This window comes from Dreissena polymorpha, chromosome 5 (genome assembly GCF_020536995.1).
Source record: "Dreissena polymorpha isolate Duluth1 chromosome 5, UMN_Dpol_1.0, whole genome shotgun sequence".
Lineage (NCBI taxonomy): Eukaryota > Metazoa > Mollusca > Bivalvia > Myida > Dreissenidae > Dreissena > Dreissena polymorpha.
Window position 1 is genome coordinate 81,506,176 of NC_068359.1, and position 27,566 is coordinate 81,533,741.

At 38.1% G+C, this 27,566-nt stretch overlaps 2 protein-coding genes across 9 annotated transcripts in view; one reads left to right on the forward strand and one right to left on the reverse strand.

Annotated features, from left to right (window-relative positions):
• Positions 1–5,156, reverse strand: part of LOC127832615 (F-box only protein 15-like) — a 126,569-nt gene extending 121,413 nt beyond the window's left edge. The window contains exon 1 of the mRNA XM_052358141.1: positions 4,993–5,156. The gene's annotated coding sequence lies outside the window, so the exon portion shown is untranslated. The remainder of the gene's footprint in view (positions 1–4,992) is intronic.
• Positions 1–27,566, forward strand: part of LOC127832613 (protein O-glucosyltransferase 2-like) — a 209,525-nt gene that overhangs the window by 175,166 nt on the left and 6,793 nt on the right. The window contains exons 6-8 of one of the 8 annotated variants that reach the window (XM_052358139.1): positions 24,166–24,197; positions 26,171–26,408; positions 27,008–27,217. The exons of 4 other annotated variants lie outside the window; for them this stretch is intronic. In XM_052358139.1, coding sequence (XP_052214099.1) covers positions 24,166–24,197; positions 26,171–26,408; positions 27,008–27,217 — 480 coding nt within the window. Of the gene's footprint in view, positions 1–24,024; positions 24,198–26,170; positions 26,409–27,007; positions 27,218–27,566 lie in introns of all 8 variants that reach the window. 3 more of the 8 variants (XM_052358136.1, XM_052358138.1, XM_052358137.1) reach the window with 3 other exon arrangements.

Here is a 27,566-nt window from a genome sequence, read left to right on the forward strand (position 1 = left end):
TCTATAAAACTGTCAAGCAGCTAAATGTAAATTAATGAAGTCTGTCATATCTGAAATGAAGCATAGTAATTGATTGTTGTTGGATTGTGAAGTGTATAAATAAACTGAAAACTTGCATAACCATGATGCAGTCTGCAAAATTAACCCACAGCCTGATCACCAATGCGCTGAAATCTAGGCTCTGGCGATAGAAAAATTGAATATAGATTGTCTGAATTGCGATGAAAAAAACTCAGAGCAAATAAACCAATTAATAATCTATTTACGCATTTTAGGTGTAAATTCTTACAGTTACAACGCTTGATTACTTCCTTTAGTTTTCTATCATTACTGATCTCCCTTAGACGTTATAGAGAGTGTAAAGTCTGGCTCGCGTATTTAAAATGTTGTAATACTTTTGGTACACTGAACTTGCATTCTACGCTTATAAATGAAATAATAGTGCCAGGGTTATTATAAATTAAGTAAAACGGTTTAATGTCTTAATTAATAGCTTTGAAATAACGAAATAACCGTAACAGTGTTTATCATTCCTATGGCTAATAATGAAAATAACATTGCAAAATGTAAAAAACTCTCAGTGTCAGATGTGATGGAATAAAAGTTTGAAACCTGGAGTACTGATTTGTTTACAATCTTACCCCCCAATTGCAATTTATATATAACGACTGTTGTCGTCCTTTCATGATAATGTCACTGTAAATTATATTTTCTGGCTATAAAAAACTTTCCTCTGGCTATGACCTTTTTCAAAGTTTCATAGCCACATTGGCTATGAAGACAAAAAAACTTAGTTTTGCAGACTGATAATGACTCAAAGAACCTTAAACAGATTAAAGAAGAATGTATGCATTTCATTCAAACAAGCAACATAACATTCATGATAAAGATTTTTTTTAAATAATTGTTTGTTTATTGATAAACAACTATCAAGATCTGAATAATAACAAGCAAATTCGTTGAATTGATATCCCCCGCCAATATGCTTCTGGACACAAAAGTGTTATTTTTGACACTCAAAAAAGCATTTTTTCAAGATACAAAAGGCCATAACTCCTTTATTATCCAATGGTGTACAATGCCATTTGGCATGCATCATCCTCTTATCCATATATATATACTGATACAAAGTTTCAATGAAATCCGCCAAAGCACTTCCAAGATATGACTCGGGACACAAACAAGCATTTTTCCAAGATACAAAGGGCCATAACTCTGTTATTAACAGATGGTGCATAATGTTATTAGGCGTGCATCTTCCTCTTATCCATATATATACTGATACCAAGTTTCATTGAAATCCGCCAAAGCACTTCCAAGATATGGCTCCAGACACAAAAGTGCCGGACGGAAAGACGGACGGACGGACAACGCAAAATCAATATCCCTCCGCCTATGGCGGGGGATAATAAAGCCTGTGTAACACTTTTCATTGATACTTATTAGGCAAAATTTTTGCATTACTAACATAGTTTCAAACTACCATTGAACCCAAAGTCTGGAGCATTTTTTTATTTTATCTTAATGCAATTACAAATTATTGAAAACTTTCTCATAAATTTTATTTTGTTAGTAGATACATTTAATGAATTAAAAAAAAAACATACTTTATTGGTGACATGTCCCTTCAATGTTACAACAAATATGTTACCTGTACTTCCCAGGACTTTTGCCATTGCTGCTAGATGCACTCTTGCTAGATTGCTGGCCAGATTTCTTGGAAGCCATGTAGTTAGCCAAGTGCTTACGATGATGGCTGCTCATGCTTTTAATGAAGATTTACTTTGGCAATCTATTGGCGTCTGAAACATATGTTACATGCATACGTTTAAAGATAACGGTTAGCATTTGTAATGTCTTCAAAAAATCTCACTTATGAATTTACTCTACTTAAATTAACTTTAAGAATTGTTGAAAAAATTTGGTTAAGTAATGTGTATCTATAACAATTGCTGATCTTGTTATTCACCTGTAGCATTTTACCTCCTGTATTAATGATTTTAATGATCTTACAGCCAAAATAGTGTATTTCAAGGTTAACTACATATGTAAAGCTACTATTTAGAGCTTTAGAGTAAATAGCCTCTTTTCCTTCAACTAGACTGTATAGCCTCTTTTCATTGAGTTACATGGAATTTTTATACAGGCATGACCATTATTTTAACAAAAGTGAGACATTTAAATTTATTTTGTATGTCTTTACAGCACAATAATGGCAAGCTTGATATTGAAAACAGATGCAACTTCTACATTCTAACTTGCCAATTCTATGAAGGCACCCTGGAAAACTGATTTGTTCATATCTTTTTAATATATATCTGTTCAGTCATAAGTGTGATAGAAAAACACAAACTTTTGTAATAATTTTATTGGTCTTTACACGTTAATGTAACAATGTTTGCTAAATTATTACCAAAATTTGATTCTTTTCATAACACAATTTAAATTCCAATTAAAACAAAAGAAATTCAGAAAATTTGCTGTAGGTTTATCTTAAATAAATCTAAAAAAAAGTGGGGTATGGCTGTTTCTATAGGTACGCATTTATCTTTAGGAAAGAATGGTATTCTAATTTGACAGAATAACTTCAATAATTCTCAATCTTGGTCAGCGGGCTCGTCAATTAAATAAACAATCAATTTAAAATAAAATGTAAAATGTGACCAGTCTGTGTGCTTCGGTGATCAGATCTAAGTTCTGACGATTCAACTATTTTAATTTAAATAAAATTTATCCGAAAAATAAACGAAAAATAGCACGGACCTTTTATTGTTGACATACATAATTGACTACGACACCGTTTGCTTGAAAATACAACTCCCTATGATTACGGTGTAAGTGCACTAACACTGCACAGTAATGCTGTCAACAAAGTAAACAAAGCACACTTGAGTCTATTCGTTATGGTCTTCGGGTTTACGTCGTTTGCCGGCAACTGTGCCACGGTCTACACTGACTTACGCAAGGGACAAGAGCAACGGTTCTCAAAATCAATATTACCGATATCGATCTGTGTAATTATTTCAATAATATCGGTATTAGTTATGGCTTATTTTGTAGGTCCCTGCTTACGCATAACTTTCGAAACAGGCAAAACAAAAACAAAAATATAAACGTTTGCAATTGTTTCAATCAAAATTGATAGGGCAACAGGAAACGACTTCACAAATAGCAATACAGACAATTTTTGTTGAGAATTTTCATATTTCGACATGAAGTGCTTAGAATAATAAAATCAGAAAAACAACGATCGGATTATTTTCTCAAGCCATATTCGCCTCATTTGTCTTTTTACTTGAATTTGATGTATTTATAGTTTTATTACGTGCATTTACTTAATAATACTCAGTAAATACTAATAAGCCAACGTATATATTGATATTATATGTTGTGGATGATAATGTTTTAGTAGGAAGAACAAGAACTTTTTTTGGAATTTAATTAAAACTGTGTAAATTTTTCATTCATACCATAACTTGATTACCGTTTTTATTACAATACTTACACATATCGATATCGGTAATATTGATATCGCTCGTGACTAACTCGTATTGAAAATAATAATAATTACGATGTTGCTGATTGTGTATATCTGTTAAATATGTCTGTCTGTTAAATACAAATGGCTTGAAATTGCAGCTGTTATTCAAAATTCACCATAACTTTCGTGAGTAAAAATAAGTAATTACTTTCGAGTATTGAGGCACACTCCGCGTCCTCACATAATGAAGCCTCAGGCGCGGAAGAACCTCATAAATTTTGAAACACACACACGCACGCACACACGTATATTTCAAGTGATTTTAATGATACTTTATATAACCGTGGGTGGCTATTAAGGGGATGCGTAACACATTAGATATACCATTAATATTTCTTCGATATCTCGGGACTACTTGTCATAAGATAACATTTATTTTGCATCGTATAACATGACCTACTCGTCATCGATCAGACCCGATTCAAGAATGAAATCTTCAGGAGTAAAAACTCACCTACGCGTTGGACAAATAAAATCACTCGTGTGTTCAAAATGTCGGTCGTGCGAAATGTATGTAAACAAGCAAATTTGTTGAATTGATATCCCCCGCCAATATGCTTCTGGACACAAAAGTTTTATATGTGACACTCAGAAAAGCATTTTTTCAAGATACAAAGGGCCATTACTCATTTATTAACAGATGGTGTACACTGCCATTTGGCGTGCTTCATCCTCTGATCCATATATATACTCATACCAAGTTTCAATGAAATCCGCCAGAGCACTTCCAAGATATGGCTCCGGACGGACGGAAAGACGGACGGACGGACAACGCCAAAACAATATCCCTCCGCATATGACGGGGGATAACAAAGGTTTCAAACGGCACTGGACAGTTAAGTTTAAATGCATGATGTAACGGCAAGAACGGTAAAAATGTTTTTTCATACTTTTTATTGAATTATGGTACTAAGGTCCGCGAACTTTGCAGGGAAAAGGCTCTTTACTTCGTAAAAATTTCAGTCTTGGATCAGGTCTGATCGATGACGATTAGGTTACGCGAGTTGTGTATAGTGTTACCGGTATTTCTTAAAATTTGACCCAGCATATTGACGATATGTACATCTCCATAAGGGAAATTCATTTCTGCGTTGAATGAGACAAAATTCATGGAAATCGCTGAACAATTGATGAAGTTTTGGCTGTTCAAAGCGATGCACTCTGTTTTCGGGTCATTTTGAGTTGAATACCTCGTTATATATATATATATATATATATATATATATATATATATATATATATATATATATATATATATATATATATATATATATATATATATATATATATATATCATTTTGAATTTTGTTTTCAGAGATGCTGATTTTTCGTTATAATTTGATGATTTTCATTCAAAATGATGTTTTTATTAATTATTATCATAGCCACCCGCTAACCACATGTGATTCAAAAATAAACTTCGTGTCCTATTGAATAGGGCGTTCGCTTACGGAGCAGAATGTCGAAGGTTCGAGCCTCAAACGGGACACGTTCTGACCTGGCCGGTTTGAAACACAGATGGTAATTAAATCGAGGAGTTCCGACTGTCTACTGTCAAGTGCCCGTAATAAAGGATATTAATCGTGAGTAAAGATGTTCGTCAGTCAAGGCGTCTCCGAAATAAAGACTGGTCATCAACTGCTTCGGCTGATACATATAAACAAATACGGTTTACTTTTTTGAAGTCGTGATTAAAGATTACTTACTTATGCTAACGATTTATTTAGTACTGATGACGAGGAAACCAACTCGCGATAACGACTTATTTTGTCATTTTTAATTAAAAACAAGATTTAGACTCAATATAATTATCCGTGAGAATGAAATAACAAATGCGTGGTAACGACACAATCAATTAGGTAATCAATATACACGCAATTTGAGTTAGCCTACACAATCGTCGAAACGACATAAATTCAAACTCACACATACCACATCTGTGTAATATAAGTTAATACATTCATGTAACAATATTAGTTTACAATACCAAATACTTTAAGGATTATAGTGTAGTACTCGGTGTTGTTAGCACATGGTGCTTGATTGGTCATTGTCGGGCTCTACTTAAATGTACGCCAGGTACTCTAAAGTATACTTAAATGTACCCCGGGTACGAAAAATATACTGAAAAGTACCCGGCAATTATAACGCAAAATCGGTCGTTGTCGACTATTTTTTCATATTAAACGTGTTCATATTAATATTCTGTAAAATGGCCTCTATATTATCGAAACTTCGACTCAAAAAGCATGTTTTAGAGGGTTTTGTTAAAATACATTATTGTTTCGTATTCCGTTGTGCGCTTTCCGATATCGTATCTTGGGCGAGAATATAACTCGGGTATAGTCTACATTGGCCGGGTACGTGTTAGCACATTTTCCTACCAGGGGTACATTTAAGTATACTTAAGAGTTCCAGGGATACATTTAAGTAGTACCCGAGCCGAAAATTAATATTCTAGTGCAGTGTTGGTTAATCTAAGGTTAACAATGTAAGAGCGTAACCACATTATTGTCCCCTACCGGTGAAACTTGAGGGGACTTATGGTTTGCACTCCGTCTGTCTGCCTGTCAGTCCGTCACACGTTTCTGGACCCTGCGATAACTTTAAATAAAAGTTCTTCATATTTTTCATGAAACTTTAAACATGGATAGATGGCAATATGAAGATTATGCACGTCCTTTCATTTTGTTACTACATCAAAAATAATTTTTTTTAATGACAATGTGGAGTTTCACCGGTAGGGGACCATATTGCTCGGCAATCTTTTGTTAATTTCGTCTTCTGTCTTGTTCCGTTTATAATTATTACGCTCGTACATAGGGTAACACGTGAACAACCGTACACATTTGCTCATAATATTGCTTTGCATATTGCACAAGAGTCAATAATCCTGTATATTTCTCTTCTTGTGTTTGTTGTCGTTCATATTTCCGAATGAAACGTTTCCTTGTACAGTAAATTATTATGGAATGGTTTACAACATACTGATACGCGTTTTATTTCCTTGTTGTTATGATAGCGATATCCTTTCACAAAACATGGTGTTAAAAATCACTAATGCAGTTCTGCCGTAGAACGGCTCAAATATATTATAGAAAGGGACTTTAATTACATACAGTGGCGGTCCGGTTTGCGCAGTATTTGGAACATGCGCTTTTCACCTAAGGGAATTAGTTCAATCCACGTTCCCGGAAGCAGGTGAGTTTGGTTGGTCGTCACCATACCGGTCAGGGGAGGTATATTCCGGCTCCCCCCTACAATGCAAGAATTTTTAAATCGTTCTTTAAGAACTAAATAGCTGGAAATTGCGGCTTTTAATTCAGAATTCGTCCCAACTGCCATGAGTCCATAAAGTAATAAAGAAGGAGTGCTGGGACACACTTCCGGTCGACATAATATACAGCCTCAGGATCGGAAGAACCTAATAAACTTTCGAATACCCACACATACACATTAAGTGAAACATTTAAACTTTCAGCAAGCCAGGTTTTTTCATCGACACTTTCGCGATTGAGGAGTCCGATGGCTGCAAGTAAGACTACGTGGTGCTGCGGGACGGACCGGTCCGTTCGGATACTGGGACTTAATCGCGAGATTCTGTGGCAGACGATATCTCGCTTTCTTTGGGCGAGATTCACGTCCGACAACGTGATGGAGTCCGATAGGTTCCGGGCGGTGTACGGATTTAAGAAGAACAAGAAATATCTTTAAAAAAAAGATATACGGCGTTGATTGTGGTTGGAGTTGGTGAAAGATAGAGTTCAATGAATGAGATCAAAGATAGCGAATGTCTTTCTGTGCAGTTCTTAGCTGCATCACACGCAGTACGGGATGTTACGCGGCTTATTTTACATTATTACATATTGCTGTTCATAAACCTATAGATACAAAACAAAAAACCAAAAGAAGAATGGAGGTGAAATTAAAAGATACGAGTCAACCGGCCACACGCGAAGTATCCGTACATTTTTTAAATATTTATACGCGCGTTCTTCTGTTTTAGTGGTTTGTCGGGCATTGCTATTTGATTCGGTTATTAACAGTATCGAGAATCATCGCGCTCCTGCCTAATATATTAGTCAATATGGTGGAATAATTCTTGTTAAATTAATCAAAAATAATATTTATCATGGTATTGTTGAAAACACATTAAGAATCTATTATTGACATACCATAATTATATCGCTGAATATCTTCATTAAACATATTTCTGGTGTAAAGAAAATTCCAGTTAACCTAGTTCACGCGATAGCGTCATTATGATATAACGATTATTTTACTGGCCGCGAACTGACCCGGATACCTTGCGGGTTGGAATGAAATGCATTAAAGTGAGGCCACGCTTCCACTGTTGGAACGACGGCTTGTTTAAAACTTTATACTTTTACGTGTTAAATGTTCAATTTCGAAAACAATATAAAATGGTTTGTCCAAAACGAATATCAGGATAGGGAAACGATACTTTTATGAACTTAGTTATACTAGTACAGACAGGAATATGGAAGTTATAACTAACAAGGGCTGTTTGTAAAACATGCATGCCCCCCTATATGGGCTATAAGTTGTAGTAGCAGCCATTGTGTGAATACGTTTTCTGTCACTGTGAACGGTGGTGGTGGTGGTGGTGGTGGTGGTGAAGGAGTAGTAGTAGTAGTAGTAGTAGTAGTAGTAGTAGTAGTAGTAGTAGTAGTAGTAGTAGTAGTAGTAGTAGTAGTAGTACTAGTAGTAGAAGTAGTAATAGTAGTAGTAGTAGTAGTAGTAGTAGTAGTAGTAGTAGTAGTAGTACTAGTAGTAGTAGCAGTAGCAGCAGCATTACAATACCAATACTTAAGAATGATCAAATGGGAAAAGGTAACCTAGCACTGGCAATAAATATGGGGCTCATTTACAGGTCAGATTTGGAATCTCTGCTGTAAAATGAGATTTTAAATGAATTAAAGGGAGGCAAATGCTGAAATAAAAAGAACATACATAAACGGTAGTTGTTTCCCTTGTTTGAACCATGCTAAATCCTTAAAATGCCTATTTCCAGTAACTGTGACCTTCACCTGTGACCCTGACCTTTGACCTAGTGACCTCAAAATCAATAGAGGTCATCTGAGAGTCATGATCAATGTACCTATGAAGTTTCATGATCCTAGCCCCAAGCGTTCTTGAGTTATTATCCGGAAACCACCTGGTGGACGGACCGACCGCCCGCCCGACATGAGCAAAGCAATATACCCCCTCTTCTTCGAAGGGGAGCATAAATGTGAGAACATAGCCTTTAAGTACAAACGCTCTGGCGCTGGCAATCCTCTGAAAATAAAAGGTGCTCACACAAACTGTATTGATGTCAAGAGTTGAGTGTAAAACTGTTATATCTATCAAGCCTTTTCATTAGAGATAAAATTGTTTCATACTGAACGCGCAGTAAAACAGAATACAAAGACGCGGCCATGTTTTCAATGTTCTGGTGGTATGCTCAAATCAGCCAATGGAATAAATGAAGTGTATTCATTCGTGTCTAGCCGCGGGAAATTTTATTGGACAATTACAAAGGTCAGGTAAGGTCAAAAGAGACGTTAAACAGCTACGCCGAAAAAGAAGAACTCAGGCACCCTATATATATATATATATATATATATATATATATATATATATATATATATATATATATATATATATATATATATATATATATAATTTTATTGTAAATATATTTGTGACCTTGTTTATCACGGTTGCAGCTTTCACTTTTTCTATGGAATGAAATGAGATCATATACAGTTTATGACGAGAAACTAAGACATTTATAACAAGGGCTGTTTGTAAAACATGCATGCCCCCCATATGGGCTGTCAGTTGTAGTCGCAGCCATCGTGTGAATACGTTTTGTGTCACTGTGACCTTGACCTTCGACCAAGTGACCTGAAAATCAATAGGAGTCATCTGATAGTCATGATCAATGTACCTATGAAGTTTCATGATCCTAGGCGTAATCTTTCTTGAGTTATCATCCGGAAACAATTTTACTGTGTCAAGTCACCGTGACCTTGACCTAGTAACCTGAAAATCAATAGGGATCATCTGCGAGTCATGATCAATGTACCTATGAAGTTTCATGATTCAGGCCTAAGCGTTCTTGAGTTATCATCCGGAAATCATCTGGTGGACGGACGGACGGACCGACCAACCTACCGACATGTGCAAAACAATATACCCCCTCTTCTGCCAGTCATGATCAATGTACCCATGAAATTTGATGATCCTAGGCGTAAGCGTTCTTGAGTTATTATCCGGAAACCATTTTACTGTTTCGAGTCACCGTGACCTTGACCTTTGACCTAGTAACCTCAAAATCAATAGGGGTCATTTGCCAGTCATGATCAATGTACCTATGAAGTTTCATGATCCTAGGCGTAAGCGTTCTTGAGTTATCATCCGGAAACCATTTTTCTGTTTCGAGTCACAGTGACCTTGACCTTTGACCTGAAAATCAATAGGGGTCATCTGCGAGTCATGATCAATGTACCTATGAAGTTTCATGATCCTATGCGTAAGCGTTCTTGAGTTATCATCCAGAAACCATTTATTATTTCGAGTCACTGTGACCTTGACCTTTGACCTAGTGACCTGAAAATCAATAGGGGTCATCTGCCAGTCATGATCAATGTACCTATGAAGTTTCATGATCCTAGGCCTAAGCGTTCTTGAGTTATCATCCTGAAACCATCTGGTGGACGGACGGACGGACGGAGCCACCTACCGATATGTGCAAAACAATATACCCCCGCTTCTTCGAAGGGGGGCATAAAAATATAACTATTCTAACAAATTAATGCATACTCTGTTTCGCTTTCTTCACAGTTAACACTGGGGGCTGGCAAGGTCAAAGCGTAGTCCGTTTCGCTACGACGTCGGGTATATGTTTTACTACGAAAACATTGTGTAAATACTCTACTTAATCAGGCGAGGTTCATCTTTTCTGGTGTTTATGGATTAGAGAACGGAACATCCAGTAATGGTAGGTACTTATTTTCAATAACAAATGCGCGTAGTTGCAACCTTCAGGTTTATTTTGAGCTAAAATCGAAATATTTTTATTCATAAGGTGGTTATTCTGTTAAAATAGCCAATTACGGTAACTTAAATCAAATAAAACTACATGTTACGTTTATTCAGTGTACATTTCACATTTTAAAGTACAAAACAGGATACGAACATGTATTTTAATTATTCAAATGCTTTGTTTCGAAGAAAATTACAAGTAGCTTTATGTATAGGTTTCGCACAGAGTATGTATTGGTTGCGCAACGAAGTACAAATATAATGTATAGGTTGCTCAACGAAGTTTCTGTATCCATTTCAGGATATATCACATGCAGTTACTGCAGACTGCCATTCCCCAGTGCAAAAGATGCCTTGCTTCACTGTGCGCATGAACATCCAAACGAAAAGGTTGAACCCTGTGAAAGCCGGCAGAGCCTTGGTATACTGTCACTACGCCGGCACTCACCGGGGCTATACCGGCATCAGACCCCGGCAGAGCTGCGGCAAAGCCCCGGTCTGACCGGGGACAACCGGGGCTCTACCGGGAAAGTATTCAAATGTTTAATACCTCCGGGATGAACCAGGAGTTACCGGAAAGGACAGGCAATGACCAGCTTGGCACTGGAAACAACCGGGACTGCACCGGGAACAACCGGGACGGCACCTTCAGAGCACCGGTTTACTTATGTAACGTAGCTATAAAGGGACTCTGCCGGCATTCACCGGGGATCCACCGGGGCGTTGCCGAAGCACTGCCGGGGTGTGTTTTGGCCCCGGTGGAGCTAAGGTGCCGTCCCGGTACAGTCCCGGTTGTTCCCGGTGCCACGCCGGTCGTTGCCGGTCCTACCCGGTGTCTCCCGGTTCATCCTGGAGGTATTAAACATTTTAATACTTTCCTGGTGGAGCCCCGGTTGTTCCCGGTCGTCCACGGTTCATCGCGGTGGAGCACCGGTTCATCCCGGTAGGGCCCCGGTTCATCACGGTAGATGCCTGATCACGCACTGGAGCTCCGCCGGCATCATAGTGAGACAGGGCCTTAACAGCATTGTAATAGAGGTAAATCTACCGGCTGTCATGTACGCAGTAAACAATAACCTGTGACAGAAACCCACTGCCACACCTTTACAACAATATATTGGTTATGCAATTGCGGATTTGTGCCATTGGGGTGCTACTTTTCACACCTTACGGCTGTTACAGGTAAAATCATGTATACGAACATGAAATTCATCTCAAAATTAGTTGACGATAACCGATTTTCAAGAAAATCGCTTTAATATATACAATGTAAAAATCAAAATCCGTATGAGATAAATAAAGATCGAAGTTGGGACATGGGTTTGACATAAGCGGAGTTTCGAGATAAGCGAGTTGGGATAACAAGAATCGAATGTTATTTGATAAAGAGTACCGTATGCTGAAAACCTATCGTCGGTCTCTATCAAAATGAACGTATAAGGGATTGTCACGAGGTGAAGATAGGTTATTTTGATTGAGACCGACGACATTAGGTTCTCGACTTTCAACTTTCATCTTATATTTGGATTTTCGATTTTTCCTTTGGCCTAGTCGTGAATTTAATTATATCATAATAATGTGCATTACCATGTCGACTGTGCGCTTCAGATCATGTTGTGCCGTTGTTACTACCTCTTCCTTAAAGGAAACATCCAGCCACTCCATGACTCTGTATAAAAAAAACTTTTCTTTATTTTGCCTTCGAGAGATAACCAATACGTCTTCTTTGAGAAGCGCATACACGCTAAAGCGTTGTCGTAGCGAGGCATATACGTATACTGTCAGAGACATGATCATGCCTAATAATAATATTTAGCCTTTATTTCTGATAACTGAGTCATCCTACACATTTCTAAACACACCATTGGCTTAACGATACATAGATCAATATGGAAATTGTCAAATTGTGTCAATTAAACACAGGTGTAAACCTTAATTGCATTTTTTAAAGTGAAACATGACTTCGGCTTGATAAATCAGCGGTATATCTCATGTTTAACCGCATAAACCACACACATCTTGGATTATAATTTGATGTTACAGACCTATGAAATGTCATTATGCTTAAATTCAAAGTTTTGTTATTAGAAAAGCATAATCTTACATGTTTTAAACAAAATTTTCGACTAATCCGTTCTCGATGTCATGTGTATTTAAACAATGTTTTCGTAGTAAAACATATACCCGACGTCGTTGCGAAACGGACTACGCTTTGACCTCGTCAGCCCCCAGTGGTTAAACATTTGACAAACAAGATCCGTTTGTTTATGTTTTGGACATATACACATTTAAATAGAATCAACCTTGAGATACATCTTATAATACATGTTCGATCGAACTTTAACTAATTTCAATTAGTACTTTAATTCGATCAATCGATCAATCAATCAATCAATCTATCTATATCTATCTATCTATCTATCTCCGAAAATGTATTAGTGATTTAATAACTGTCATTGACCTTAACGATGGCGGTTACTAAATATACTGCGAATGTGTCATTCGACCCTTACTTCAGAAAATAAAACACAATTTTTTAACATTGAAATATAGTCATATTTTACGACTAAAAATTATCCGCTAAATAAAAATCGATCTACGTATAAAATGCGAATCAGCAGTATTTCCCAAATCAAACCTTAACTTGCTTACCGGCATGTCTTTCATTCAAAATATACTAACGTATGTCAAGATTGTATAGGTTAATTCAAATGAATAATCGATTGCAAACGTGTTAAAGCACAAATTAAAACCAAAAGTGATAAAAAGTCAAAAGACAATACAAAATAAATACCTTTCAAAATTTGATTGATGAGTCCAAAGAAACTAGCGGTACTTGAGGCCCTTATTACTTTTTAATGGTACTATATTAACATACATATGATACTAGAGCGCATCAATGAATCCGTAACATAGAAAACGAAGTTTTGTTGATAACCTGGAACTTTGTTTTACCCCTGATGCATCTGGTGACATTTTTACCCAAACTAGTGACCTCAAAATATAAGTGTATGATATTCAAATCATTATCTATGAATCGGATTCATATCTGAGCAGGATATCAGTGTTACTTTTTTGTTATATTGACCCCTCAAAGAATTATTGAGCTACAACAGAGGTTTTTGAGGGTTATAGATTGATGTTATTAATCAATCATTAAATTATTTTGTAACAAGGGCTGTTTGTAAAACATGCATGCCCCCCATATAGGCTGTCAGTTGTAGTGGCAGCAATTGTGTGAATACGTTTTTTGGCACTGTGACCTTGACCTTTGACCTAGTGACCTGAAAATCGATAGGGGTCATCTGCGAGTCATGATCAATGTGCCTATGAAGTTTCATGTTCCTAGGCGTAAACGTTCTTGAGTTATCATCTGGAAACCATTTTTCTTAGTTGAGTCACCGTGACTTTGAACTTTGACCTAGTGACCTGAAAATCATTATGGGTCATCTGCGAGTTATGATCATGGTACCTATAGGTTTCATGATCCTAGGTGTAAGCTTTCTTGTGTTATCATCCGGAAACCATTTTAATGTGTCAAGTCACCTTGACCTTTGACTTAGTGACCTGAAAGTAAATAGGGGTCATCTGCCAGTCATGATCAATGTACCTATGAAGTTTCATGATCCTGGCCATAAGCGTTCTTGAGTTATCATCCGGAAACCATTTTTCTATGTTGAGTCACCGTGACCCTGACCTTTGATCTAGTGATCTGAAAATCCTTATGGGTCATCTGCGAGTCATGATCATTGTACCTATGAAGTTTCATGATCCTAGGCATAAGCGTTCATGAGTTATCATCCGGAAACCATTTTACTATTTCGGGTCACCGTGACCTTTGACCTAGTGACCTGAAAATCAATAGGGGTCATCTGCGAGTCATGATCAATGTATCTATGAAGTTTCATGAACCTAGGCATAAGCGTTCTAGAGTAATCATCCGGAAACCATTTTACTATTTCGGGTCACCGTGACCTTGACCTAGTGACCTGAAAATCAATATGGGTCATCTGCAAGTCATGATCAATGTATCTATGAAGTTTCATGATCCTAGGCATAAGCGTTCTTGAGTTATCATCCGGAAACCATTTTACTATTTTGGGTCACCGTGACCTTTGACCTGAAAATCAATAAGGGTCGTCGTCGAGTCATGATCAATGTACCTATGAAGTTTCATGATCCTAGGCATAAGCGTTCTTGAGTTATCATCCGGAAACCATTTTACTATTTCGGGTCACCGTGACCTTGGACCTAATGTTTTCAAAATCAATAGGGGTCATCTGCGAGTCATGATCAATATACCTATGAAGTTTCACGATACTAGGCCTAAGCGTTCTTGAGTCATCATTCGGAAACCATCTGGTGGACGAACGGACATACGAACCGACGTGAGCTAAACAATATACCCCATATTCTTCGAAGGGGGGCATAAATATTCAGCTCTTTCTGTACGTCCGTCTCTTTGATTGTTTGTCCGACCGCGCGCCTGTGTTGCACAAGTCTTTATGCCTAGCGAACGTGAGGCATAAGGTAAGAAAGATAACAACAAGTGAGAGTCTGTCTGAAGATTTTTTTGTTTTTGTTTTTAAGCCTACAACGGACTGACACAATTCAAATAATCATATAAAACAGAACCAAAATATAACAAAATAAGACTATTGCCAAGCAATGATGTCCCCTACCGGTGAAACTCCACCATTTTCAGCAATATTTCTAGTCTATTTGTTGCCATAGCAACCAGAATTCTTGACGTAGGAACAAATGAAATGGCGTGCATTATATCCATATTACCATCTGTCCATGTTTCAAGTTTCATGAAAAAATAATTTCTTTATAACAAATATTATTGGGAAAAATCCTTTTGTACCTTAACCAAATTTCTGACTTTTTCCCGAATTTGGTTATCGGTGAGCCGTGACTTGTGAAGTGTTCGCTTCTCACGGACAGTATTTATATGGTTTTGCCCGACCGGGCTGACTGCAAAATTTCGTCCATAAAGCACCTTTTTATTTCCATAGTCTCCTCAAAGGAGACTTTCACACGCTTGCGCCCAATGTTTGCGTGTGGATTTGAGGCCGAGCTGAAAATATAATCATTAGCTGCTTTTGTTATTCTGCTTTTTTCAGTCTCCGGAATGTAGTCTGAATCAGAGGAGGAGGCGTAGTCCGTATCAGAGGAGAACGTAGAGTCCGAATCAGACGAGGAGGCTGGCAGGGCTGTATATTCCATCCATCGACGCCAAACGTCCTGCTTTTTTTTTTTACATCAAGCCGCCTGTCAGATGGCGATCAGCCTGAAAAAAATACAGCTGAAGAAGTACATGTCCAAGAAGAATGCACAGTTTACATGAATAAAATAATACTCATAATTAGATCTTCTTATTATACTTACATCATCCACAATGTGGCTGTTGACTGGGCCCTCGTCTTTCAGCCACCTGAGGAAGGTCTTCGTGTTGCTGATCGCCGATCGAACCGTGCCCGGCCGGTGTTATCAGTTAATGTACTTGTTGTGGACCTCAATGCTTTTCCTACACAGAACCGCTCTCAAATCCGAGCCCATTGTGTAACCACAGAGGGCCAGAAAACGGTTGACCTTCATACTTGCCTCCTTTGCCTCGGCAGGTTTCACGGATCCGCCAAGCCTTCTTCGTATGAAGGTGACGTAATCGTCGACGATGGAGACTGAAACAAATATAATTGGAAGATATTCTATGCTAGAGTGTGAAATAAAAGTATGAGAGTTTACAGGTTCATTTAAGATGTATAAAGCAATGCATCTAAAGGTCTCGGTGATGTAGTGGATATGGTGTCCGCCTGGCGATCATGTGGTCAAGGGTTCAAAACCAACAGTGGGAGCTTTCTTCAGATCTCTCTCATTGACACCAAGTACTGATTCTACCCATGAAACCGACTCCAGAACATTTCAATAGACCCTAGGGTTTAGATGCAATCAAGCTATAATTAATTGGTTTAAACTTTTTAAAGCAATGCATATCATTACTTACAGCCCCTACGGCAAGACGTCACTCTGGCATTGGGCATCATCCCTAGCAGTAGTGCCTAGTGAGATAGGGAAATTCCTCCGCTGCATTTCCCAGTCCATTCTCATCATGGCTGACTCCGTCTTTTCTGACCTGTTAGTGTATCATGATGTTAAACTTTAAAAGTTACAAATTTTCATATAAGGTTTCGTATCAGACATTGACAATCGCCTGTCAGTCTTATAAACAATTGCTTTAAAGTGCTTATAATTTTAACAAGGGCTGTTTGTAAAACATGCATGCCCCCCATATGGGCTGTCAGTTGTAGTGGCAGCCATTGTGTGAATACGTTTTTTGTCACTGTGACCTTGACCTTTGACCTAGTGTCCTGAAAGTCAATAGGGGTCATCTGCCAGTCATGATCAATGTACCTATTAAGTTTCATGATCCTAGGCCTAATTATCCTTGAGTTATCATAAGGAAACCATTTTACTGTTTCGAGTCACTGTGACCTTGACCTAGTGACCTGAAAATTAATAGTGGCCATCTGCCAGTCATGATCAATGTACCTATGAAGTTTCATGATCTTAGGCGTAAGCATTCTTGAGTTATCATCCGGAAACATTTTTACTATTTCGAGTCACTGTGACCTTGACCTTTGACCTAGTGACCTGAAAATCAATAGGAGTCATCTGCCAGTCATGATCAATGTATCTATGAAGTTTCATGATCCTAGTAAGCATTCTTGAGTTATCATCCGGAAACATTTTACTGTTTCGAGTCACTGTGGCCTTGACCTTTGACCTTGTGACCTGAACATCATAAGGGGTCATCGGCGAAACATGCTCAATGTACCTATGAAGTTTCATGATCTTGGACGTAAGCGTTCTTGAATTATCATCCGGAAACCATTTTACTGGTTCGAGTCACCGTGACCTTGGCCTTTGACCTAGTGACCTAAAAATCGATAAGCGTCATATGCGAATCATGATCAATGTACCTGTGAAGTTTCATGATCCTTGGCGTAAGCATTCTTTAGTTATCATCCGGAAACCATTCGGTGGACGGACCGACGGACCGACCGACATGTGCAAAGCAATATACCCCCTCTTCCTCGAAGGGGGGCATAAAAATACACATACAAGCATGCACTAACCTTCCTAAATTCGCTACGCGCAACCACGTAGTCAATGTCCGTTTTCTCCATATGGTGCACATTCACCAGATGCTGAGACCTGTTAATGATATACTGGCCGCAAAAAGGGCAGGTGTAGTAAGGCCGTTTACTCCTTTGTGTGCGGGCACGCTGTTCTGACAAGAGAATCTTCAGCGGGGCGCCCATCAATTTGTGCACCCGCCGGACATGGTCACCTATCCGCTTATATACCTTTCTTATGCCGTCTCTCACACACAGTGGACAACACCTAGGTATATGAGGATTCTTGGGTTTCTTCTGAAAAAAAGTATGCAATATGTAAGAAGTAAAAAATACACGTGTTCTTCTTTCTCAATATGCAGTAACACAAGGACAGCGTGTAAGATAATAAATAAACAATAAATATCACTTCATGCCGAATAATGAATGCTGACATTCCAGCTACATGTATTTATAATTAGTTGTTAAATAAAAATCAATAATAATTGAGACACGCTCTGCAAAAACAGAGCTTAATGCATAAATGAGGCTATAAGCACGGGGCTATCAACACATGGCTATAAGCATGTGACTATCAATACATGGCTATAAGCACGTGGCTATCAATACATGGCTATAAGCATGTGGCTATCAATATATGGCTATAAGCACGTGGCTATCAACACATGGCTATCAGCACATGGCTATCAACACATGATTATAAGCACGTGGCTATCAACACATGGCTATAAGCATGTGGCTATCAACACATGGCTATAAGCATGTGGCTATCAACACATGGCTATAAGCATGATGCTATCAACACATGGCTATCAACACATGGCTATCAACACATGGCTATAAGCACGTGGCTATCAACGCATGTGGCTATCAACACATGGCTATATACATGTGGCTATCAACACATGGCTATCAACACATGGCTATCAACACATGGCTATCAACACATGGCTATCAACACATGGCTATAAGCACGTGGCTATCAACACATGGCTATAAGCATGTGGCTATCAACACATGGCTATAAGCATGTGGCTATCAACACATGGCTATAAGCACGTGGCTATCAACACATGGCTATAAGCACGTGGCTATCAACACATGGCTATAAGCATGTGGCTTTCAACACAAGGCTATAAGCATGTGGCTATCAACATATGCAACATATGGCTATAAGCACGTGGCTATCAACACATGGCTGTACGCACGTGGCTTTCAATACATGGCTATAAGCATGTGGCTATCAACACATGGCAATCAACACATGGCTATCAGCACATGGCTATAAGCACGTGGCTATCAACACATGGCTATAAGCACGTGGCTATCAACACATGGCTATAAGCACGTGGCTATCAAAACATGGCTATAAACACGTGGCTATAAACACATGGCTATAAGCACGTGGCTATCAACACATGGCTATGAGCACGTGGCTATCAACACATGGCTATAAGCACGTGGCTATCAATACATGTCTATAAGCATGTGGCTATCAACACATGGCTATCAACACATGACCATCAACACATGGCTATAAGCACGTGGCTATCGACACATGGCTATAAGCACGTGGCTATCAACACATGGCTATAAGCACGTGGCTATCAACACATGGCTATAAGCACGTGGCCATTAACACATGGCTATTAGCATGTTGCTATCAATACATGTCTATAAGCATGTGGCTATCAACACATGCGTATCAACTCATGGCTATAAGCATGCGGCTATCAACACATGACTATAAGCAAGTGGCTATCAACACAAGGCTATAAGCATGTGGCTATCAACACATGGCTATAAGCATGTGGCTATCAACACATGACTATAAGCATGTGGCTATCAACACATGGCTATAAGCACATGGCTATCAACACATGGCTATAAGCATGTGGCTATCAACACATGGCTATAAGCACGTGATTATCAATACATGGCTATCAACACATTGCTATAAGCATGTGGCTATCAACACATGGCTATAAGCATGTGGCTATCAACACATGGCTATAAGCATGTGGCTATCAACGCAAGGCTATCAGCACAAGGCTATAAGCACGTGGCTATAAGCATGTGGCTATCAACACATGGCTATAAGCATGTGGCTATCAACACATGGCTATAAGCATGTGGCTATCAACACATGGCTATAAGCACGTGGGTATCAATACATGGCTATAAGCATGTGGCTATCAACACATGGCTAGCAGCATGTGGCTATCAACACATGGCTATAAGCATGTGGCTATCAACACATGGCTATAAGCATGTGGCTATCAACACAAGGCTATCAACACAAGGCTATAAGCACGTGGCTATAAGCACGTGGCTATCAACACATGGCTATAAGCATGTGGCTATCAACACATGGCTATAAGCATGTGGCTATCAACACATTGCTATAAGCACGTGGGTATCAACACATGGCTATAGGCATGTGGGTATCAACACAAGGCTATAAGCATGTGGCTATCAACACACTGTTATAAGCATGTGGCTATCAACACATGGCTATAAACACGTGGCTATCAACACATGGCTATAGCACGTGGCTATCAACAAAAGGCTATAAGCATGTGGCTATCAACACAAGGCTATAAGCATGTGGCTATCAACACATTGTTATAAGCATGTGGCTATCAACACATGGCTATAAGCACGTGGCTATCAACACATGGCTATAGCACGTGGCTATCAACAAAAGGCTATAAGCATGTGGCTATCAACACATGGCTATAAGCAAGTGGCTATCAACACATGGCTATAAGCATGTGGCCATCAACACATGGCTATAAGCATGTGGCTATCAACAAAAGGCTATAAGCATGTGGCTATCAACACATGGCTTTAAGCACGTGGCTATAAACACATGGCTATAAGCATGTGGCTATCAACCCATGGCTATACGCATGTGGCTATCAACACATGGCTATAAGCACGTGGCTATCAACACAAGGCTATTAGCATGTGTCTATCAACACATGGCTATAAGCATGTGGCTATCAACACATGGCTATAAGCATGTGGCTATCAACAAAAGGCTATAAGCTGCTGAGGTGAACCTGTGTGTAAATCATGAATATATGAGTCTCATTTTGGGAAAACTTGGCTTAATGCATGTGTGTCAAGTGTCATCCCAGATTTGCCTATTCATTCCAGGCAGGCTTATCAGGGACTACACTTTGGACTTTGATGGATATTTTTGTTTTAAAGAGAGTATCATCTTCACAATAATCCAGTTAAGGTAAAAAGAAGTGTCTGTTATAAGCCTGTATAACTGCACAGGCTAATCTGGGATGACACTAGACATAAGCATTAAGCCCGGATTTCCCCGATGAAGCTCATATCAACTACGATGCCACATTTTTTCCAGGGTTTGTAGCACATGAGAACTGTAACTGCCCTGAGCCCAGACTTTCTACTTGGTACAAACACATGTCCTGCCCAGTGTCCTACCGACAAATGAAGAACGACCTGGCCAAAGTCGTAGATCTCGAGTCCACCGCACGGGAAACCATCCAGCGATTCAACATCTCCACGGCTCACAGTCTGTCTCGATACAAGATAATCAATAATAAGGTAATCCTGTGTCTATTGTTGATCTGTTGAATCACAGTATAGGGGTCTTATCTTATTTGGAGTTAGCATGGCTTTTGAGATTTCATTTTAAATTGTTATTATCTGCTGAGTGATGTTTTATCTTTACAATTGTTTCAGCAAATGAAATCCATATGTAAAATCCAATTTTAAAATACTTGCAAACCAATGCATAGGCTTTGTAACGAATGTTGATTTAAATTTATGAGACGTATAGAAATTGGTAAATTTTGGAATAACAATTGATCTGTTTATAGAAGAGTATGGCATACAACTTGCAATATAATTCAAAGAGTAGATATGATAATATTACTCCTGATGTCAGCATTTAACATTATGATATTGAAGAAATAAAAATAAAAACAATCCAGTTTTACCCTAATTTTGACCTTTTTTTCAAGTAACAACTCCATATCAGTTAGAAAATTATCTTTTTTAATTCTTTTACTTATTCTGACCCTAATATCACACTTTTATTTTTAGATCTACCGGAAAACTTATGGGGAGCATGTTGGCTTTAAAATGTTCAGTGATTTCATATTATTGTCATTGACTAGAAAGGTAAGATCAGATAGAAGTCATGTATCTATGTGCATCTACGCAGTCTGGTCTGGAGCATCCCTGTCCGTCATGAAGACCACGAAACCTTACATTTTATTTATATCAAACAGGGTAGCTCCTGACCTGACTGTGCAAAGGCACAAGCTGGTCTTTAGTTTACCTGGCTGCATATAGCATAAGACCCATTTTGGCTGCACGCGGATCAACTACAGATTGAATGCTATCAGAAATGAGATTTAAAATAATCCTACAGTATTTGAGTAAGGATAAGAGCTTGCAACTTTCTTGGTTGATTAAAGTACAATATTGCCTTTGTGCTCAAAAGATGTAAAGTAAAATGTTATTAACCCAAGTTCACATCCAGACTCGACTCTCAGGTGTTGCTATGCTTCATTGAATGGTAGAAAATTTGCAGATCCGAAACTATTAGTTATGTGTATATTTGTTTAGATTCTTTTTACTGATTTGATTCTCATGTCAATTCTGGGCACTTTTAGAGTCCTTACATTGTCACATGTATTGGTAATAAGCAACTTAGTGTCTTACCATTTTTGTTTAGTTTATCATGTTTATCAATTTCACAAAATTTGCTTAATATTGTGATTAACATGGTACTGAGTCGTTGTTGTTTATCAACAGTTGATTTTTACTGATTGGTTATTACTAGATGTTTATTTTGTTGTTGACATACCTTAAACATGGACATAAATCTAAATGTTGGCATATATATGCATTGAGTTATTGAACATACCTTGTATTTAGAGAATCTGATGTTGTTTCAATAATTGAACATATTTATTGAAAAGAAGTTGTATTCATTCTCCAAGTGACATGTAGTTCTACCAGACATAAAGCTGTCTATAGATCAATCTAGAATTCATTTACACTGACAGTTCTGCAAGATATAGAGTTGATTATTAATTGGTAATTCATTTACATTGACAAGTAGTTCTCCCAGAAATAGAGTTGTTTATGAACCTTGCATTCATTTACAAAAACAGTTAGTTCTAACAGATATAGAGTGGTTTATCAAAACCTTTCATTCATTTACACTTACAGGTAATCCTTCTAAATTTAGAGTCGTTTATCAACCCTCCATTCATTTACACTAACAATTAATTCTTACAGATATAGAGTTGTTTATCAACCCTCCATTTATTTACACTAACAATTAATTCCTACAGATATAGAGTTGTTTACCAACCTTCCATTCATTTTCAACGACATGCAGTTCTACCACACTATATAACTGTTTTTAAACCTTGCATTTCATTTGCACTGACAGATAGTTCTAACAGATATAGAGTTGTTTATTAACCGTCCATTCATTTACACTACTAGGTAAAATGTAGTTCTACCAGATATAGAGTTGTTTATCAACCGTCCATTCATTTACACTGACAGGTAGTTCTACCAGATATATAGAGTTGTTTATGAACCTTGCATTTATTTACATTGAGAGGATGTTCTAACAGATATAGAGCTGTTTATCAACCTTGCATTAATTTACACTGACAGGTAGTTCTAACAAATATTGAGTTGTTTATCAACCTTGCATTCATTTACACTGACAGGTAGTTCTACCAGATATAAAGTTGTTTATCAACCTTGCATTCATTAACATTGACAGGTAATTCTACCAGATTTAGAGTTGTTTATCAACCTTGCAGTCATTTACATTGACAAGTAGTTCTGACAGATAAAGAGTTGTTTATCAACCTTACATTCATTTTCACTAACTGTTCTAACAGACATAAATCAGTTGATCAACCTTTCATACATTGACAGGTAGTTCTACCAGAACTAGAGTTGTTTATCAACCTTCCGTTCATTTACACCGATAGGTAGTCTTACCCAATATAAAGCTCTTCATTAACCTTGCATTCATTTACCGGTACACTGACTGGTATTTCTACCAGATAAAGAGGTCAAAATCAACCTTTCATTCATTAACATTGACAGATAGTTCTACCAGATATAGAGTCGTGTATCAACCTTCCATTCATTTACACTGACAGATAGTTCTACCAGATATAGAGTTGTGTATCAACCTTGCATTTATTTACTTTGACAGGTAGTTCTACCGGATATAAAGCTCTTCATCAACCTTGCATTCGTTTACTTTGACAGGTAGTTCTACCAGATATTGAGTTGTTTATCAACCTGGGAGACTGGCCCCTGGAGAAGAAGACAGTGGCAGACAACCCTGTTCCAATCTTCTCGTGGTGTGGCTTAGACACCAGTCGGGATATTGTCATGCCTACGTATGACCTGACTGAGGCATCTCTGGAACTGCTGGGCAGGTATAGAATGTTTTGGGATTTTTTTACTGCAGAAACTTGGTACTTTTGTTTTTAAAGAGATTTTATTTATGTTTGTGTTTAAACGTTAAGAATTGACATATTAATGATAAATATTGATATGCATTTTATTTATTTGTTGTATTGATTATATGCTAAAAAAAATTTTTTTTTTTAAATTGATATGTTTAGTGTATATAACTTTACACATTTAATGTTAATTTTAAGAAAGATTTATTTTTTATTGATAGGAAAACAATAAACGGAATAGTCTGTTTTTCCATGTTATCAAATTGTTATCACAGTTTGAAAGCATAACAATCAACAAGTTTTCTGTTGGAACTGCTAATAAAAGTCAGAAAGATTTAGTTTTGAGCTACTGCATAATCAAATTTTTCATTATGCCCCCCTTCGAAGAAGAGGGAGTATATTGTTTTGCTCATGTCGGTCCGTATGTCCATATGCCCGTCCACCAGATGGTTTCCGGATGATGACTCAAGAACGCTTAGGCCTAGGATCATGAAACTTCATAGGTACATTGATCATGACTCGCAGATGACCCCTATTGATTTTGAGGTCACTAGGTCAAAGGTCAAGGTCACGGTGATCCGAAATAGTAAAATGGTTTCCTGATGATAACTCAAGAACGCTTATGCCTAGCATAATGAAACTTGATAGGTACATTGATCATGACTCGCAGATGACCCCTATTGATTTTCAGGTCACTAGGTCAAAGGTCAAGGTTACGGTGACCTGAAACAGTAAAATAGTTTCCGGATCAGAACTCAAGAATGCTTATGCCTAGGATCATGAAACTTCATAGATACATTGATCATGACTCACAGATGACCCCTATTGATTTTCAGGTCACTAGGTCAAAGGTTAAGGTCTTGGTGACCCGAAATAGCAAAATGGTTTCCGGATGATAACTCAAGAACACTTATGCCTAGGATCATGAAACTTCATAAGTACATTGATCATGACTCGCAGATGACCCCTAATTATTTTCAGGTCACTAGGTCAAAGGTCAAGGTCACAGTGACTCAACTTAGAATAATGGTTTCCGGATGATAACTCAAGAACACTTACGCCTAGGATCATGAATCTTCATAGGTACATTGATCATGACTGGCAGATGACCCCTATTGACTTTCAGGTCACTAGGTCAAAGGTCAAGGTCACAGTGCCAAAAAACGTATTCACACAATGGCTGCCACTACAACTGACAGCCCATATGGGGGGGCATGCATGTTTTACAAACAGCCCTTGTTCTACATTGTTATAAATATAACTAATTGAATGCTGCAGTGGGTAACTTAAGTTTATGCACAAACCTTGATGAAAAAATAAGATCATAAAGGGAATTGTAAATTAATATTGTTGAGTACAAAAACGGGGCGTTTATAGTTAAACATAGGTGAATGAGCTATACGGCTGAATGTTGTCCTAATAAATTGCTCTTCACCTTTAACCACTAAGATACGTATTACGACGCATTTGTAGTCCCTTAGAAAGTTATATTTCATTTAAGTCCTTTCTTACTAGATTCAATATTTTAAGGCTTCATTTCCAACATTTAGATACTGTTGAGCAGCAAACAGCATAAAACATGAACATACTGCGAGTTACTCGCAGTCTGTTCTGGTTTTATGCTGTTTTGCACATAGCCATTTTCACTTTGCTTCTAAGTGGGAAAGGGTTAACCCCTTCCCACTCAAAGCAAAGTGAAAATTGCTATATGCATCCAGCATAGGACTAGAACAGCCTGCGAGTAACTCACAGTCTGTTCAGGTTTTATGCTGTTTGCTGCTCATCAGTATCTGGGGAATGATAAAACTTGAATCTATTAAGGAAGGTTTTTAATTTGATTTGATTTTCTAATGGACTTTAAACAGATCAAAATGCGTATCTGCGTGATAACGAGTTAAAAACTTCATGACAGAATGCCATAAGTTTGTGCTACATCATATTCACAGACAGAGTCTTGACATACACCACGTGATGGGCAAGAGCCCGTTACCATGGGAACAGAAGACAGAGAAGGGGTTTTGGCGAGGAAGGGACAGTCGTCAGGAGCGACTCGACCTGGTTGTCATGGCAAGGGCACACCCTGATCTACTTGATGCAAAGATGACCCGAATGTTCTTCTTTAAGCACGACCAGGAGAAATATGGGGATCTTGTGCAGAACATTCCATTCTTCGATTTCTTTAAGGTAAATAGTTCCATTGTCCATTTAGTTAAAGGTTACATTTTCAGGTTTGTTGAAAATCATGACCAAAAATCATTGCAAATGTTGGAATATGGAAGTTGTTATGCCCCCAAAGGAGGGCATATAGTGATAGGACTTTCCGTCCGTCTGCCCGTCTTTCTGTCACACTTTGCATTTAGGTTTCGAAAATGCTTATAACTTCTATGTCCCTTCACATAGCACTTTGATATTTGGCATGCATATGTATCTCATGGAGCTGCACATTTTGAGTGGTGAAAGGTCAATTTCAAGGTCATCCTTCAAGGTGAAAGAATTTCAAGGTCATCCTTCAAGGTGAAAGGTAAAAAAACATTTATCTAAGCGGCGCAGTAGGATGCATTGTGTTTCTGACAAACACATCTCTTGTTTCAATTGTTATTCAATGCTTGTTTGAAAAGATATGGTTTGGAGCTTTAAGATTAGGGTATTTGTTAATATTATAACTGATTTAAATACTTTATAACTGACAAAGGCAGATACCCTGCAAATCTTCTATGTCGCCATGTGTTCTTTCACAATGTCCAATATGTCGCAAATCAAGATTGAGATTTCAATCCATACAGTACAAGTACCAGGTGACCTTGGATGGTACCGTGGCTGCCTACCGGTTCCCCTATTTACTGGCGGGTGACGGGGTGGTCCTCAAGCAGGACTCCTCCTACTACGAGCACTTCTACAAGGACCTTCAACCCTATGTGCACTACATACCCTTCAAGCATGACCTTTCTGACCTTCTCCAACAGATACAGTGGGCCAGGGAAAATGATGACAAGGCAAGTTTACTTTAACCCATTTATGCCTAGTGGACTCTCCCGTCCTTCGAAATTTGATCAATTTATTTCCGAAATTAGGGATGTCTAGTATATTTATTTCTATATTTAGAATACTTCTTACAGAAATTCCTTGAAGAAAACAGCGCAGACCCAGATGAGACGCCGCATCATGCGGCGTCTCATCTGGGTCTACACTGTTTGCAAAGGCCTTTTTTCTAGACGATGGGCATAAATGGGTTAATAGAAAGGTATGCAGTGCGCCTACTTCTGATAAAACTGGGCTTATTGCATGTGCGAATAGTTGTTCCAGATTAGCCTGTGCAGTCTGCATAGGCTTATTAGAGACAAA